The following is an 18660-nucleotide window of genomic DNA, read 5'->3' on the forward strand; positions in this document are numbered from 1 at the left end:
ATCAAAAGAGGGCTTTTGAGGTAGTTTTCAAACCTTATAGAGGCGGTTTTAACCGTCTCTATATATAGCTATAACATTGGTTTTTTCACCCAAGCTGGCTCTACACTTTAGAACTGTTTGTACCCACCGTTGGTTTTTAATAGCAAACGTAGAAATGGTTTTAACCGCCTCTAAAAATTATAAATGGCAAAAAAAATTATAACCATTTCTATAGCTGATAAGTTTTATCACTCCTCCATAGTTTTAGAGGCCGCATCTATACCTAATAATTTATTATCTCTACTTAATAGTTTCAGAGGTGGTTATAACCACCTCTATAACTAATAATTTACTTTTTTTATCTTTATTTAAATTACTAAAAATATATTATTTAAAAACACTTGAAGTCTATTCTAATTATAACTTGAATGGTTTTAAATATTATATAAATAAGCCTAAATAGTTTTAAAATAATATATTTTTAATAATGTAAATAAAGTAAAAGAAATAAATTCAGGTTAATTTTTAACTTGAAAAGTTCAGTGTATTGGAACTTACCTGCAAACAATTTAAACTATATAACACTAAATAACATCATTCAAACCACAAGCCTCCAATTTATAAAGGTTAAAACCACATGATACTTTAGCAAAATTCCTCAAATATCTATGTATTTTTAAATAGACCTTTGAATTAAGAGAGCATTGGGCACTAAAAATGATGGGGCTGACTTAGGTGAAGTGCCATTGGTGAAATTTAACATGACATTTTAAAAATATATCAAAATATAACAACTTTTCCATCATACCCTTACCATTTCCATTAAATTACTCATCTTTGGAACAAGTATAAAAAATCCAATGATGAGTTACACCAAACCTCATTTTCAGCCAAATGATAGTGCCCATGGCTGATGGCTTCTTTAGTTTTAGAATAAACAGGGCCTTTGAATAGCTAGCTCACTGTTTTGCATCATTAAGACATCCCATAGCTTTGATTAGAAAGGCATACTGAAAAGCAGTATCCTTGCAATGTTTTAAGCGTCCTGCTGCACTAAGATGTCCCCCATTCATATTGGTTTTGAGAATGACAGAGGGAGAACAGCTTGGGCATGTCTTTTCTCTCACTTTTGCCACCCATTTAGCAGCTTCCCATACTCCAACCCTGAGTTAATCCCATGAGAAAAAATATATTTAAAAAAAAAAACTAAAGACATATATGCATAAGTAAGAGCACCAAAAGATCTAGTATAACAAACCTATAATCATGAAACAATGCTGTAACCAGTGTTGAAGGATAACAAACTCCTGGAACAATGTTATCATATGGAGAATAACTGTGAATAATCTCAAATTCTTCTTGGACATTCGGATCACCAAACTCATCATAGTCCATAATGGTCAGAGGCAAACTAGGGTCCAACATTGTGTTGGAAACATCAAGAAATGGAACCTGTTTGGAGTCAAAAATAGCAATTATCGGCATAAAAGATAAACTAGGGTTAATAGACAAAGTGCCTTGCATCCAACTTAGTCCATGCGATCGATCTCTGCATCGAAACATGTACAACAGAATTCAAGTTCACATGCAGACACTTTGTGAGTAAACTAATAACCACCACATCACCCAACTATTATTGTTCAAAGGATGCGAAAGATTTCACTTATTTGATCATATTTACAGTTTGCAGCGGCTGATAGATAAATGTGCATGGCCATTTATATATCAGCCACTACGAAGGAAAATGCATCTGTACTAATAAAGAGTTGGTTCTTCCTGCTTCAATTTACTCGTATTTTATTCCTTTTAAGGATGACAATTTCAGCCCAAAAAACCATATACAGAGGCACCCCAATGTCACCCAAAACCATAAAAAGAATAGTAAAATACTAAAACTAATGTATGGCGGGTTTAATAGGGCATGGCCAATAGTGTCCTGATTCTGCATGGACCATAAAAAATGATAATAGTTCACCCAAAATAAAGGCTAAAATTATGTTGTGATTAAAATCACAAGTCAAGAGGATTCAACATCAACACTAAAATAATTATTGAGTCAAAATGAGAAATTGGTTTAATGTTATAGAGTTTTTGTGTTGATGTAACAAATACTCCAGCTATAGCTTTACTTTATTAAATATTAACTTAAAAGTTAAAAGAGTGTCAATGTGCATCATCCTTTATTTTGCCAAAGTTCTAGAGCCTTGAGCTTGAATTTGATCAAAATGCTAACAAAAGTTGATAAGAAAATCTTAAAAAAGATCAATTTTGATAAATCAAAACATGAGAAGATAGTCGTCCATTCATTAATATGCAGTAAAGTAAACATCTTTTAGCTTCACACAACACAATTGCGGCTCAATTTGATAATGAATTAAATCTTGCACATTATAACCATGTATTTAACTCATAATCAGGGTGAGACTTCATAAGGGATCTCACAGAGTCAATTGTTGAGTAAAAACATGGAAAAATCAGAACAAATATCATATTAGTAAGTTTTCACCACAAGAATTGACTAAGTACCCTACACAGCAATGATTGTCTCTTAAAACATGTCACAACCCCATGCAGTCCAAGTAAGGTGGTTAGTACAGCACATTATTTACAACTCATCAAACCACTTTTAGATGTAACTCATCTATTATGGTTTATCCTATTTATCTTTTCACTACAATTGTACACTTCAAGGATTCTCATCTATGCAAATGGGTTTTCTACGTTTGGTTGGTTAAAAAAAATCATAAAATATGATTGAAGTTAAAGCAATCCTTGTCAAATCAAATATCCGAGAAAAGACACAATATAAATCGTTCAATAAATAGAAATAGAGCAAGTCTACCAGCCATAATATTGACCATAAAGAAAACCCAAAAGCTAACCTTCAAAATGGCAGCACAAAATAAATCGGGGTACTTGTTGATAGTTGCACCAACAAGAAGGCCTCCTGCACTGCCACCAATTGCCGCCAGCTGATTTTTGTGAACATAACCATTAGTAATAAGATAAGTGGCACATGCAGCAAAATCATGAAATGAATTCGGCTTGTTCATTTTGTTTCCAGCCTGATGCCATGCTCTATCACCTCCACCCCTACAAGAAATATAGCACTAAGAAATTATTACAACATTAGCAGTAGACAAAAGGGAAGGGGCATTTATTAAAATAAATAAATTAATAGCATGATGTGGTGGATCTTATATAGGGAACTTTCAGACGTATTCTTATCTCTTTATTCTGCTATAATCATTGATTATTCATTTTGATAAAAATTTTAAATTGACTTCAATCCTCTTCCAATCATAACTTATTGATATAACCCATCGAACACTTCAAGTTATACAATTAAACATCAATGAATGACCCTCAGTCCTGGAAGAAGAAACTCCTTAATACTAAAACCTAATTTGTCTAGACAGGTACATTTTCATTTAAAGAAAATTCCTCATAATTTTTTTAGATTGTATGTCATAAAATTTTCAGGTATTCACAAGACATTGCAACTTATGATATCATAATCATGACAAGTCCACAAGTTTTTTTAAAAATTGTCAACCAGTGCAATAACAACAAATTCTCCAGCAATAGGTTATGTCATTTGCAGTGAAAGTATTGGCATTTATGAGAAATTGATGAGGGGCAGCCTACCTTACATCTGCATATGCAATAACCCAACCTCGATCAAGCAAGCTGATATGCTCTGCAGACCAACCCTTCTCTAAGACCATGCCATAAGCACCATATCCATATAGAAGCCCAGGAGAGTTGCCACTGGAATGTACTTTCCGAGAATATGAAATGGTTAGGGGAATCACAACACCATCATGGGAAATAACTTCCCGCCTTTCACAGGAGTATGTTTCAGAAAGGTCAGTCCACTGTTGAGAGGTTTCTAATTTTTCCAAATGACGCTCAACATTCGATTGAATTCTACAAGGATTAGTACTGGCTGTTAGGCCTATAACTTCTTCTTGATGCAAGAATGTGAACTTCTGATTAATCATATCATAGTTAACTATCAAATCAGGTACCTGCATTTTTCAAAGGAGATAAGAACAAGAAGCAGCACCCAAGGTCCAGATTTGATAGAAAATAAACAACCAGAATGCAATAATCAATTGATTCAATGCAAATGCAAAGTCAGATATTCAATGCTACATCAAAGCTACATTGCATTATAATATAAACGATCATCAAAAATCAACAGGCACACCACATTGTTAGATAAGTGAATAGAAAAATATCTTGGCATAAAATTACCCATTCTAAAATCTGCATCCGCAAGATAGCATTCTTGGATTAAAACCAGATGGTATTCAACACTCTTGTAATCAGAGGTCTTATTGATGAACTATTAGCAGATTTTTCCCCCGTATTTCTTGATCATGTATAAATGCAATTGTTGCTTAACTATCAAAAGAAATATGGATATATCTTTACTGGCATGCACCGAAGGAAGAAGTATCAATATAAGCACAAATGCATCCATGCACAATTACATGCTAAAAATGTTGATTGACTCGTAAAGAACAATTGTTATGACAATGCTACCAAAGGGAAAAACATTATTGATCTTGATCTGCACATCTTGACAGTGCTTAAGCAATAACATACAACTGTATCTTACATGTTTCATCTTTTTAGTATAAGTTTGGGCCAACATTTGTCACTAAGCAGGATTTACCACACAAAGGGGACTTAACAATCACCAAACAAGGCCAGATGCTTGATCTTCATTTTTTATAAATTAAGAGTTCTCAATTTGTAAGCCTTGTTTGGTATTGCAACGCATAAATCTTAGCTAAATTAATAGCCATCCAGGGGTGCATCAGTTCATCAACTTTTCTCCAGATACACAGAAAAAAGTAATATTAGAGTGCAATCTAGAGAAACTTTAAAAGTCAATACTTGAAGCCTCTACTTCCTATTTTACTGCCACAGTGCCACATATGTATTAGTGCTTCTTAAGACATTAAAATAAATTGCCCATGCAGATACTTCAGGAAAGAATTTTAAAATCAATCACATGGATTCCCTCTCTCCTAATCCATATCCATCATGCTATATTGTCATATTCTACACATTCGTCTTATTATTAAACACATCCAACTCTAAGTTTTTAGTGATTCCTTTTTCACAGTTGCCCTTTCAAGGCTTCCAATAGCCAAACCTAGACTGATTTTAATTAATCAGCTCTGTGAAGCAGCCTCATTTTCAATTGTAATTTAAATATGTAAAACTTGTGGTGTCAAACGGGCTGTGGCGGGCCTGGGCCCGGCAAGAGATGGGTTGTGCCTAGCCCGGGCATGGTGCTATAGTAATGTATTTGGACCTGGCACAATACAATCCCTCGGGCCGAGCTAGTCCAGGGGGTTGTAGCTCACGGGCTGAACGGCCCGCGGCCTATTCGGGCCAGCACACCCCATGCAGGCTTTTTTTTTTTTTGTGTGTATATTTTCAGTTTTTTAATCAATAAGACCTTCATTTTTATGCTTTTAAAATTTTCCCCTTTTTCTTATTTTCTATAAAAGTTAAGATTTTTTTTATATTTTTGGGGGTTTTAAATAAAAATAAAAATATAATGTGGCATGGCCAGGCCACGTGCTGGGCCTGCTTTGGTGGTAGGCGGGCCATGCCGATCCAGCATGACATCCATACGGGCCCCGGGCACATATCACTCTCATCATTGAGCTAAGCCGGGACGGCCCAACCCAAGCCCAAATCCGACAAGCTTTGTGAATAGTTTGGGCCGGCCGGGCCAGCCCAAATTTTATATATGAAACCCATGGCCCAGTTCAAGTGCTTGGTTTTTTGGATCAAATTTTAAATATGAGCCCATTGGATTCAGCTCGAATTGGCCCGTTGTTATTTTCTTTTTTAACTTTACTTAATTAATCTTTGTAATGATTTAAAAATAATAAAATAAAATTAAAAATGAATAATTTTATTAATTGCTTAATATTATTACATTTTCACTTGAGAACAATATTACATCACTAAAATGAGTAAATTCCAACTAAGTTGGCACCTACTCATTCTATTATTGTATATTCTTTGTGATATTTTTTAAAAAATTTTATTATTAATATTTAATAATAAATCCAATGGGCCAGCTCATGGGCCAACCCGTTGAATTAACCCAAAAAAGTCCAAAAGAGCCAGCCTGCGATATCCATATCCAATCCAAGGTTTGTTTGGGTCGGACTTGGATTGACCCGTCAAACATTAACTTTGGATTATGTTTGGATCAGGCTTAAGCCGGCCTTAGGGCGGTCCGTGGCTTTGGGCCAAATGATAAGAGTGAGGCACATATAGGACCCCCGGGCCGCCCAGTTGACACCACTATGTAAAACAATCCTTTCAGGTTTCATTATACCTTATCCATCAATAGTCTGGAATGCCTATTATACTTGCAAAATACATATTCAGCCTTATCTCTACTTAAGCTAAAACCTCGAGATTTTAGTGAATGCATAAAAAGTAGAAGTTTCAATAATTATATAAAACTCAATGATGATCAACTATAGTGAGAAATCGTTGCATTCAATATCCAAGTCACATATAAGTGGTTTGTCATTGCCAAGAACCCATAACCTCATTTACATGTGCATGCCTACCGACTTTGTTTTCAGGTCTTGAACAATCAAACAGTAGCATTCTTCATGGTTGTGTAATCAAAGTGATATGCACACTGGGACAAGCAGGAAGAGAACCAATTCCTTCAAAAAGAAATTCCAAAGACACAAATGTCTAGCAACCAACTTTTTTCAACTAAAAGCATCATACCATTGGTGATGAAACAAGAAGCTGGAAAACAGACGAAGCAAAAGCTTGATTTGGAGCAGGTAGGAAACTGCACGAGGCAGATGGCAGAGGGAAAAACCATGGGTTGAGATCCTCAATATACTTTGCTTGCTGTAGAAAAATTAAGGAAAGAGTCAGGTAATTACAAAAGAAATTGTACTAGAGCCCATAAATGTTGTGACACATGATTTAGAAGCCAAATTATGGCATATACATCTGGCATCACACCTCCACCAGTACTGTTAATAATCAGGCAACTATAAAAGCAAACTGAGAACTTCAAAATGAATAACTGATCAATTAATAAAAACAGTATGAACAGTTATTTACATATGAAGTGCTTCTGACAGCCATTTGTTCAGCAAATGACAATTTCCATCAAATGAGAGACATCATAGACCAGTAATATAACTTGATGAGAACAAAATCAAGAAAGGTAAAGTCAGTCAAATGAAAGTAAACCAACTGAATTCCGCTCCAATTGGTAATTGCTTATGTGTCATTCCTCGCTCAGTCACAACAAGAAGCTAACTGAAGTGAGCACAGGTGGCCGGCAATTGAAGCTACAACTTAAAAATTCTGATGCATGCAGAAGTTTTGCTGGCATACCATGCATTTAAACAAGCAAACAATATAGCTAAGTGCAAGTGATTGAGTTAGAGCATAAGCGTCGCTAATGTTTCATATTTGATGCTCAATGGTCTCCATAAAAATTTCTTATGATGTTCGTCATTTGATTAACACAGGTACTAAACACAAAATTGTAAAATTATTGTGATGCCTTTGTACTATTCAAATTTTTGCAATAAAGAAACTCACAAAACAATGTTTTATGAAACTTTTTCCCCTTTTCAATATTCGCCACTGAATTTTTCGATAATTAATAAAAATTATTAGTTTATAATTACATTTTTAAAATTTCAAAACATATTAATTAATAATTAATTACCAAAAAAATTTAAGGTAAGAAATTAGATTTTCATAAATAATTCACCAAAATTAAAATTCTTAAAGTAAAACAATAAATATTAGTTCATGATATGTTAAGATCAAATATGTTAAGAATAATAAAGTTATTTTTTACTAAGAATAGTAATCTCTTTTAGTTGTGTTGTAACTTGATAAAATTGTTGTACTATGGTTTTTGTTGTAGTTGTCATGTACTTAATTGCTTTTCATGTTATTATATTCCTACCCTCTTTGCAAATCAAATAGGTGACTACAAAAAATTGTCCTATGCTGTATTTAAAATTTTCCTGTGTCAAATGGACCCTAAATATTCAAGGAAACATGAATTACAAAATTTATGCAGGTAAATTATCATTAAATTATGTACATGATCAAAACACAATACAAAATTTGAAATTTTGATGGAAAACAAGAAAAAGAAACCAAATAAGCTGACCTCTAATCAATATGCTTTCAAAGCATTTGGGAATCAGTTGATATTAGTCTTATTATTATACATCACTCAGGGGCAATCCACGGACAAGATTCCAATGACAAAAATAATAATATAAATAATAATAGGAAATGACAATAATGAGGGTATGCAATTGCATAATAGTGTACATTTTCAATTATTACCCAAATTCCTGCCGAGAAGCTGGGAAATAGTATCTATTCTTATACTGAAAATTTAACTAATCCAGTAAATACTATTTCAGAAGATTTAGATAAAGAATATGCATTTTACCTTTAACTCATGGAATGACAATTAGTACATACTACTAAACAAACTCAAGACTACAGAAAACATCTTCAGGAAGAAAAGTACAAGCACAATGATAATTAACTTTCAGAAGAAAATGTAAGCAATGAAAACCCAAGTAAGACCAAAAGAAAGGGCAACATACTTTGGAAACTAAACTTTGGTGCTTACATTAGTATATCTCGAACAAAAGAATAAGGAAATAATCAAAGGTACCTCATTATCAACGTTAATAGGCATATTTATAGAACAAAGCATTGGAAGGCCTTCTTTTTCAAGAGAAAGCACCAAATGTCCATGAAACATATCCATAGCCTGAAATGTGACATCTGGACCAGGTAGGACAATATCCTGCAACACATAGCAGTAAAACTATATGCATGATCAGAAGATCATATTGCTCAACAACTTTTATTTTTAAAATTGTAAAATAAATATAAATTCAATTGGAAAAAAATGAAATAAATCATATTTCACCCTCATTTCCTTTAGATAATTTATAGTCACATGAAATGGGAGGTTTTTCCCTCAACTTTTCACTGTCTGAAAATTTAGTTATCAAGAAAGAGAGCACATTATAATCAACTTGGCATTCAGCAAAAGCTCACCATATTCTGGATATTTATAATCTAACAAATCTATGAACAACCAGGAAGGAAACATTTAATTTGCATTCCACGGTTAAAACTAGGAAATTTTTAGTTTGTGTTGCTTCGAAACACCAGGATTTATCAGGATACTATATTTTTTATTTGATGTTTGATATAAAATTGCTGATCGATGACCATCAAATCACCATAGACTGTCCGCCTATAGTTTAATTTGCTATACTTTAAAACATCATAGCGCACGAAAAGATTAATCATTTTAGCATCACTGAGTAGGCGATGCTTGACAGTTTCCTCAAGAATAGAAATCATAACTAGATGCCCAGTAAACAAAAAAAAAACATCAGATTCCTACGCCTCAAATAATTAAGGTTGCATGTTCCCATGTCATCTCATTCAGAAAAGTAGAAAACTAATTTGAAATTAATGTCAACCAAAAGAAATCAGGAGGTGAATTCAAACAAAGATGTTTTGACCTCCACAATCTACAAAGAACACATCCAATAATGGAGATCATTAAAAATGTTATCTTTCATCTGCTTTTCTTGAAATCATTTCTAAAGAACTTACAGGTTTCTTATTTATTTCTTGCTTCACCAATAACCAAGAAGCCTTTCCACATGAACTGGATACACAAACAAAAAAAAAAAAAAATTCTGCTAGATTGGTTAGCTGAATATTCCAATGTTAACCACTCTATTTCAGGGCGTAAGTGAATCCACATAGTGCTCAATATATATTTTTAAAGGCAAGAGTTCCACTACATTCAGTTCAATTTACGTACAAACTCGAATAGAGCACAGTGAACTAAATACTGGCTTATGCACAGAAGGTAATTAGGAAAGGAATTGTTTTGGCCATATATGAAATTCACACTCAGATTATTCCCAGAACCAATTCTATAGCAAGAAAACTAACCTGCCAGGTGGACAATGATGACTTTTCAGCTCTACATCTAACTAAATGGCAGCCTTCAGCAGTGAAAGTGATGTTTTCCGAGGGAGCATTTGTAAGAATATAGAAAAAGCCATAGTGATGCTCTAGAAAATATTGCACCCCAGGCACACGTTTTCGAACTAGCATTAAGCCGTTTTTATAATTTGTTGCATCCATCACATAAACCTGGAAAATGTTAAAAAACAATGTTAATCAAGAAGATGCGAGTTTGGCTTTTCTTTGATTAGTAACAATAAAACTTAAAAAATGAAACGAAATAGGAAAAAGACCTTCCTCGGATGAGGTCCTCGAATTAGAGTAAATAGTGATAAACTTTCTATCTTTTGTGCTTGTAATATCAACATAGCAACTCAAATCATTTTCAGTAAAAAGTAAATCATCCGCCACATCTGTTCCCAGTTTTCTACCAAAAACTCTTCAAAACAACCAAGTCAAAATCAGAAGGGAAGTGCATCGCCTTGGTCAAAAAGTGACAAACCAAACAATATTGAAGCAGAAAGAAGAACCTGTTAGGGCATTGATTTTCATCACGACGTGTGTAGAACAAATAATCACTGTCATTAGCCTAAGAACCCCCTCAACCTCTGATCCTAAAATCATGGATCCAGTTCTAAGGTCTTTAAGTTGAAGCACAAACAGCTCGCTACCTCTTGTATCCAATGTATATGCAAGGAAATTGTGATCAGGAGAAATTTGGCAAGTGCCTATATTAACATAACCTGCATGTGAGCCAGGAATGCCAGTGAGATGTTCACCCTTTGAAGAATACACTGTGACAAACAAAAGTGACAAATAAAACACACAAGAAAAGAAAGTAATATCTTATGGACACACCAAATTAATTCAGAAACAGACATAAACATGCTAAAAATACAAAACATGAGTTATTCAACAAATCAGAATAGTATTGCCAATCAGCATCCACAGTCTCTGCATATAAATACAATAATCCCAAAATTATATTAACATAACTTGCATGTGAGCCAAGAATGCCAATGAGATGTTTTCTCTTACCAGAATACACCCACAAATAAAACACACAAGAAAAGAAAATGATATTTTTGCAGACACACCAAATTACTTCAGAAAGAGACATAAACATGCTAAAAATACAAAACATGAGTAATTCAACATATCAGAATAGCATTGCCAATCATCATCCCGTCTCTGCATATAAATATAATAATCCCAAAATTATATGAAGAAAGTGGTTCTCACACAGACAACATATTGTATTGCAGTTGTCATTCCAAAGAAATCCAGCTTAAGTTGAAAACATATGCAATCAATGGCACTTCCAGTGCACTTTTAATAAAATTTCATTTCATTACATGCTACAGAAAATAAGCAAATTGATGTCGAACTGCCCAAAAACAAATGCACAATGAATGCTCCATAAGGGGCAGTAAAGCAGGTTAAAAGGCTGGGCATCTTAAATCAAGGCCAGAACAGATGCATCAAAGAATTACACGGCAACAACATTAAGATAATATAAAATGCTTTCCATACTTCAAATTCATCAAAAAAAGATCCATGACAGCAGAGAAGGAAGTTACAATTGAAAAAAAAAAAGGAAAAAAATGAGGGATGCATGCCATATTGTTCAGCAATTTCATTCCAGTCTAACAGCGTTTCCTCCTGAGGGCCTCTCATAAAATTAAGAAATGCTGCAAAAAAACCTTCACGACAACTCAGCTTCCGACAAAAAACTGGATATTCCTTTCCCTCAGGAATATGTTCATAATATAACCTGTTGCATGAGATCATATCAGAACTAAGATAGCAAAAAAAGATATATATATATATATATATATATTTGTGTGTGTGTGTGTACCAAAAATAGCAAAGGTTACTATTAAATCTCAAAAGCAAAGCTAAAAAATTATTCAAAACACCACTAGCACCCTGAAACATACAAAGTCAGACAGTTGTAGTTAAAAGGCCTCGCCATATGATAGCACCATTTAAGAAACTTTTACAAGCTGGTGTTTAAACCAAATAAGACTTCAAACAGCAAGAGGATGTTTAGTTTTTACTTGTAGAGAGAGGCCCCAATTCAAGGAGCTATTACTCAGCAAACAGTGTGCCCTTCTGTGGGATGATCCAGGAAAAAAAAAATCTATAAACTGAAAACTACAGCAAAATGCCAAACAGGAAATAATTGTTTCTTACATAGGACATCAATAGTGGAAATCAGTATCAAGTTGTTTCTGGTAAAACCAAAAGGGTAGATATGCATCTTCAGTTTCTCAGGGCTATTTTCATACTTTCCAGTCTAGCAAAGAATTGTAGGGAAAAAAAAGAAGGAATATTAGACAGATGCAGAAAAATAGAGGCTTACCATACGCAAGACAAGGATATCAACAAGATTGATAAGGAAAAGAAAAGGAGCTTTGGCATCATGAACCATAACTACTCTGGGTGTTATTCATGTGACAATTAACCGACTTTGCCGATGATGTGTTAATTGATGAAAATACAGAAGGTGTCAATATGAAGGTGGTGACATGGAGAGATACTTTAGAAGCCAAAAGTTTCAAGTTGAGCAGAATGAGAACTGAATATTTAGAATGTAGTTTCAGTACTTATAAGGCAAGTAAAAATAAGATAGGTGTCAAGGTGAATGATAGTGAGATTTGTAGAAGTACAAGTTTTCGATATCTAGGCTCTATGATACAAGAGGATGGAAAAATTATCCAAAAAGTCACAAACACCCAGAGTTTTACGCGAGATTAAAATACCTCTTAGATTGAAAAGTAAGTTTTATAAAACAGTTATTAGTTCAGATATGATGCACAGGTCAAAGTATTAACCTTTAAGTGATTAAGAAGTAACATACTCAAATGATGGACGTGGCTGAAATGAAAATATTGAAATGGATTTTGGGCTTTACTAGGAAGAGCAAATGAAGGAATGGCTTCAATCCAATACTCATACAAAGAAAATAAACGAGAAAGCGTAGAGAGGAAACCATTTGCCCGAGCGTTTTGGCGGGGTGGACATCTTTGGAGGAATGCGGTTCTTCATCTCCTCAAAGAGGGTTCTCTGGAGTTCTTGGGTATCAGACATGAAAGTTTGAGCATAAGAGTTCTCCTGATGAAGATAACGGAGGAGATCAGGGTCAGAAGTTTTGGACATCCAGTGGAAGGGATCATCCCAGGAAAAGCCATGGATGGAGATGGTGGAAGGGGTCTTCTTGGGGACCGGGGGTTTGAGAGGGGACGATGTTCGGCGCTTGCAGGTAGAGAAGGAGGAGGAGAAGAAGAGAGAAGGAAGGAGGAGTCTCGCAAAGGGGAATGAGAAAAGCGAGGCCTTTTGCAGTGTGGAGGGGCTCAACATCAGTGAAGAGAAGTGAGGGTTTTGCGAAAAGTGGGATGAAGAGGGGTTTATCTACCAAAATTTAGGACGAACAATGGCGAACTTGCTTTGGGGGGAAAAAAGAGTTCAGAAGGGTTTTTGTTTTTCTCAACCCATTGCTTGGGGAGAAAGTTTGAGGGTTGAGCAAAAGGGTTTAGGGAGGTACCTCTGCTGATCACCCTCTATGAGAGTTGATAACTTTATTTGACAAAAATATTTTTGTTCTAATATTGCAATGACCTAAAGATATCTTTTTATAGATGAGAGTGAATGAAAAAACAAACTCTAGTCTTTGAGCTTCCTCTCCTCCTCACATCTACTGATATAAACCACAAACTTTTCTTCGGCCGTCAAACTTTTGGTGAGTTAATCGTTTCTTATTTCATGTTTTATCTCTTTGCTCTTCTCTTCTTTGATGCATCCGCAATTTGTTTTCTTGATTTTTTGCTTTTTGGTTTGGTTTTCATTTTGGTTTTGGAGCAACAGATGATTAAAGTTTTAGCTTAATTTGTTAGTTTTGAAAAGCAGATCAAGCATGCATATCATCACTATTATATCGAAATCTATCCGGCTCTAATATTGCAATAACCTAAGACATCTTTTATATGCATTGTCACATTTTCAAACATAAACTTCATTTTATAATATTTGACACTATAAGGGTATTTCGATAATTATATTAGTGCATAACTTTACTTTCTTTAACCTTCAAATTTACTATAAGAGTTTAACAGGGAAAATTCGCTTTGACCAAGTTTTGGGTTGGGTTCAAGCATAACCTGATAACCATGAAGCTGGGGTGGGGCAGGGGCAGATATGGGGATCTTGATACTTGACCAAAACCCATCCTGAACTTGTCCCGAAAAGTGAAATTATAAAATATGTGTATGTTCATATATATATATATATAGTTAAATACACCCACATATACACATTGTTTTAGGGTTTCTTTGACTTTTCAATTTTTATTTTTTATATGTAGGTGCTTTATAAAAAAAATATATAATTATAATGGCTTTATAACATTATTTTTATTATTATTTTAGGTGGAGGCAGGGGCGGCATCCCGGTGGTTACTCAACTCCCTGTGAGAGTTCGGGTGTGGGGCAGCTGGGGGTGAGGCGGAGGTGGGGCACTGGAAAATTAAGCAAAACTCGCCTCCGATCTGACTCATTGCCATCCCTAATTCAAACAAGCACAAAAAGGTTATAATATTTCTTTACTTCACCTATGTCCCAAATAAAGTGTGGGTTGAACCCTTTATTTCTCTTCCTTACCTTGCTTTATGAACTCTTACTACACCTCATCTAAATAATGTGTTCAAATTTAAGGAGAGAAAGTAAAGTAAAAAGATGGTTAAAGAAGGTCAAGACAAACCCTTCCTTTGTTTTAAAAACCTAATTGTATATATATATATATATGGTTAAGAAAGGAAGCATGTTCCTAAATTTGATTGTGTGTATATGTGTATATATAATTGAGAACAAAAGCTTAAGGTTGTTAATCACTTGATGTTAAAGATAGTGTTGATAAATGAGTTGTTTTTGCATGGGAATTAAGTATTTATATAGTGGAGGAACCTAGCCAGATCTAGATTAGGTGAGTTGGTAGCAGTTAACTTTTTGGACTATTGAATTTTCAAATGCAAGTTTTAATCAATATTTATTGATAATTTTACACCAATAATTTTTCTTATAAATTAAATCGCTTTCTCTGTTTCAATTCCTAATGCTTAGTATGGTATCAGTAACTGATTGTGATTGCTAATCTATTGTAATTGTAACATTCTGTGAAAATATTATTTAATCAATCAAAGGAGTTATCAGGCATCCAAGTCAAATATATTCTCAAGATACAACTAGTTTATGTCATAGCTTGGTGTATGAGATTTTCATGTCATTTGGACGGCATTCTATTAAGTTTCAGAGGGGAGAATTTTAAAACTATAGTTTTTCTTATTAACATCCTACCTACAAACTATAGTTTATAGGTAGGCTTTTAATAAACTATAGTAATTTCCTCCTTTTTTTTATGCTCTTCACGATTAGCATCCTTTTTAGCACCTGCATCGGCCATTGACCTAAATCCTAGTCCAACTGTTTCCACAAAGTTGCGGAAATATTCATTCAGTGTGTCCATGGAAGGGTCCCGACCAATATTTTTTCATTTTCGGCGGGATTTGACGGTACTAGTACCTACTGAAGCCACAGGTGATTGATGTGATGCAGGTTCTTGCATAGGCGTGGAAAACTCATCAGTTGGTAACTAAGAGAAACCCATATCCTCATCCAAACTAATGTTTCCCTGAGCATATTGTTCTGCATCATCTCCAATGTCACCCTGTGCAGTTCCCTGTACTCTATCTTTTGTAAACACTGGAGCAAGATCATTGAAAAATGGAAAACACTCCCCGTAAAGACCAGCTGCTTCTTTATGGTTCTACATTGCATCAAATAAGAAAATCAGTGACATAAGTAAAATATATCCATTAAATTATCAATTAACCACGAAATGCAGAGATACGTACCTTAACATATTCATCATATGAACTTTTCTCACACTCAATAATGCATCTTTCATAGTTCCAAATGAACCCACTAATTTGTAAGATATCACTTATTGCAGTAGTCTGTTTCCTTAACAGCTTCACACTAGACTTGATATTAGGTGAAGCTTTTATCATGCTTTGTGGAAGTTTTTCTTTTATCATTCTTTCTTATTGAACGAGGTAGCCATTGCGAAATCCATTCTCTGCCTACCACATTGGATTTGTTGATAGTTCCACTAAAGCATCAATAAGTGCCTTATCTTCATCTGTTGTCCAATAGTGTTTGCTTTGTACTCTATGGCTTACTTGTGAATCTGAATCCATACTAAATAAAAAAAATAAATAAATAACCATCAGCCAAGTTTAAATCAAGACATGGAAAAACAACCATTTCAAAAGGGTTACTTTCTTTGAGAAAAATCATATCAATAAAACTAGCATTTAGACATCAGTAGAAAGCTGCAAAATATAAACTTTGCATATAGTACATATAAACTTTGGATGCAAAACTAGTATTTAGAATTCACATAACATACTTTTGAGAATTCGCATAACACCAAGAAATTTAAATAACACAGATATACACAAAAAGACAATCAAATAACACACCACACATCATAATATGATAAGAAAAGTGCTTCCACATATCATCCTTCAAATAGGACCACAAAAAACAAACTGAGTTAAACACATGTTCACAACACCAACATTAAAATGTTTGGTTATAGAAACACTCACATGCCTAACAAACTATCAATTAATTAGTTTGATCTCCAACTATTAAACATATTTGTAGCCATGTCAACTCTAAATTGGGTCCACTCATCTGTTGGATCAACAACTGTAATATTCTCAATATCATCTTGCATGTCCTCCTCTGAATGTATAAGCTCAAGTTCATTTTCTGCAGGATCTTCAGTCATCTTTTTTTTAATAAAGTTATGCAATAAGCAACATGCATTAATGATACGTCGCTAGGTTGCTATATTATAAAAACTTGGGCTCGATAGAATTTTCCAACGAATTTTGAGAGGACCGAAGGTCCTCTTAATTACATTCTTAGCACTTACATGTTTCATATTAAAGAACTCTTGAGGTGTATGTGGTTGACGTCCATCATCCTAAGAACTCAAATGATACCGTTGTCCTCGAAAAGACGCAAGAAATCCAGGGCAATTTGCATATTCAGAATCCACCAAATAGTAAAATCCTAACAAACAAATAATTATTATCAGAAATTTGTTTTAAGGACTAACTATTAGCATCTAAAGAACAATGTAATTATAATTTATTTACCATTTGGAACCTTTAATCATTTATGCTTTGTTATCGCATCCCTAAGAACTCGGCCATCATGAGTTGAACCCTCCTTGCTAGATAAGACATATATAAATTGCATATCTTGACTATAGATAACAAGTACATTAGTAGTTATTTTAGATTTTCTAGATCGATATCTTGCTTAATCAGCTTTTGGCACATTTACTCTGATATGAGTTCCATCCAATGCTCCAAAGCAATTCTATATTAAATAAAAAATAAAATGTTACCATCTAAAAAAATAATTATTATTTATTTAAAAAAATATTGGACTTCAATAAATACCTTAAACCACTTCCATGTATGATTAGTTGAATTTTCTAGGATGGGTTCTGGTTTTTTTAACAAGACACTATGGAAGAGTATGGTTGACTTCAAGATGGCATGAAAATGTCTGCTAATTGTCTCACCAGATCTGATGAAATCAAATTTGATTATCCTATTTTTTATATGGTATGCTAGAATGTTCAGAAACATTGCAACCATTTCTTCCACCATGACATTTTTCGTGCCTCGTAGCTCACCAGTTGTACTTAGTAGTTGACATAATGATGAAAACTATGTCAATCCATGTGTAGTTTATCAATGCATTTTACATCACTTTCATAAATTACACGTTGGAGATAGTCAAGTTGTTTATGTCACCTAGTAGATGTTGAGTCAATCACATGTTCAATCACACCATTTCTAAGAGCACGGTGCCTTATCGCACATGCCATGATTATAACGTTCACTACAAAAAAGTAGCACATATACATTGCATATAGTTGAAGCTCTTCCAACTCGTCCATTTCATTGATGTCCATTTCTAAAATGAAATTTAACATTGCATTAAATTGAGCAAGAGTAAACATTGTGTAAAAGCATGACTAATTCATAATATAGGAAAAACAAGAATAAATAATGCATTAAATTTTACACAGTCCTGAAGAATAAACAATGAGATCTAAAGGCATGATCAAAATCAAAAGATACATATTATTTTACATCCATTAGAAGCAACTTGCCTCTTACTGGCAAGAAGTATCTCATTGTTTTAGGCCATTACAAAAGTCATTGATTTTCTTTCCATCTTTTTTATTTTACATCCAATTGCTCCAATTTACTTCTCATATATTTGTATTTGTTTGGAGGATTACAGAATAAATGGGAGGAAATCATAGAGTTGTTCAACTTTGCATGTTTGATGTTTGGTTCTGTGGTTATTTCTTGTTCTTTGTACCTCATATATATTGGTCATTTTACCTAAAGTTCGCATTATTCTTCTATGGGGATAACATTGGATAAGTTTGAGGTGTCCCAAATTATTCTAAATTATCCAACTTTCACTGGTATTATGGAAACTTTTAAATATGAATATTTTTAAATTTCATATA

At 33.9% G+C, this 18660-nt stretch overlaps 1 protein-coding gene across 1 annotated transcript; it reads right to left on the reverse strand.

Moving 5' to 3' along the window:
* Window positions 1-797: 797 nt before the first annotated feature.
* LOC120255213 (protease 2-like) lies at window positions 798-13666 on the reverse strand. The gene is given in 12 exon segments (XM_039263094.1): window positions 798-1143; window positions 1238-1431; window positions 2862-3072; window positions 3628-4010; window positions 6766-6894; window positions 8711-8845; window positions 10021-10226; window positions 10335-10474; window positions 10566-10626; window positions 10629-10778; window positions 11655-11809; window positions 13031-13666. Coding segments are annotated over 12 exon segments (2337 nt in total). The 5' UTR covers window positions 13399-13666; the 3' UTR covers window positions 798-938.
* Between the last annotated feature and the right edge of the window lie 4994 nt (window positions 13667-18660).

Source organism: Dioscorea cayenensis, unplaced genomic scaffold (assembly GCF_009730915.1).
Source record: "Dioscorea cayenensis subsp. rotundata cultivar TDr96_F1 unplaced genomic scaffold, TDr96_F1_v2_PseudoChromosome.rev07_lg8_w22 25.fasta BLBR01000893.1, whole genome shotgun sequence".
NCBI lineage: Eukaryota > Viridiplantae > Streptophyta > Magnoliopsida > Dioscoreales > Dioscoreaceae > Dioscorea > Dioscorea cayenensis.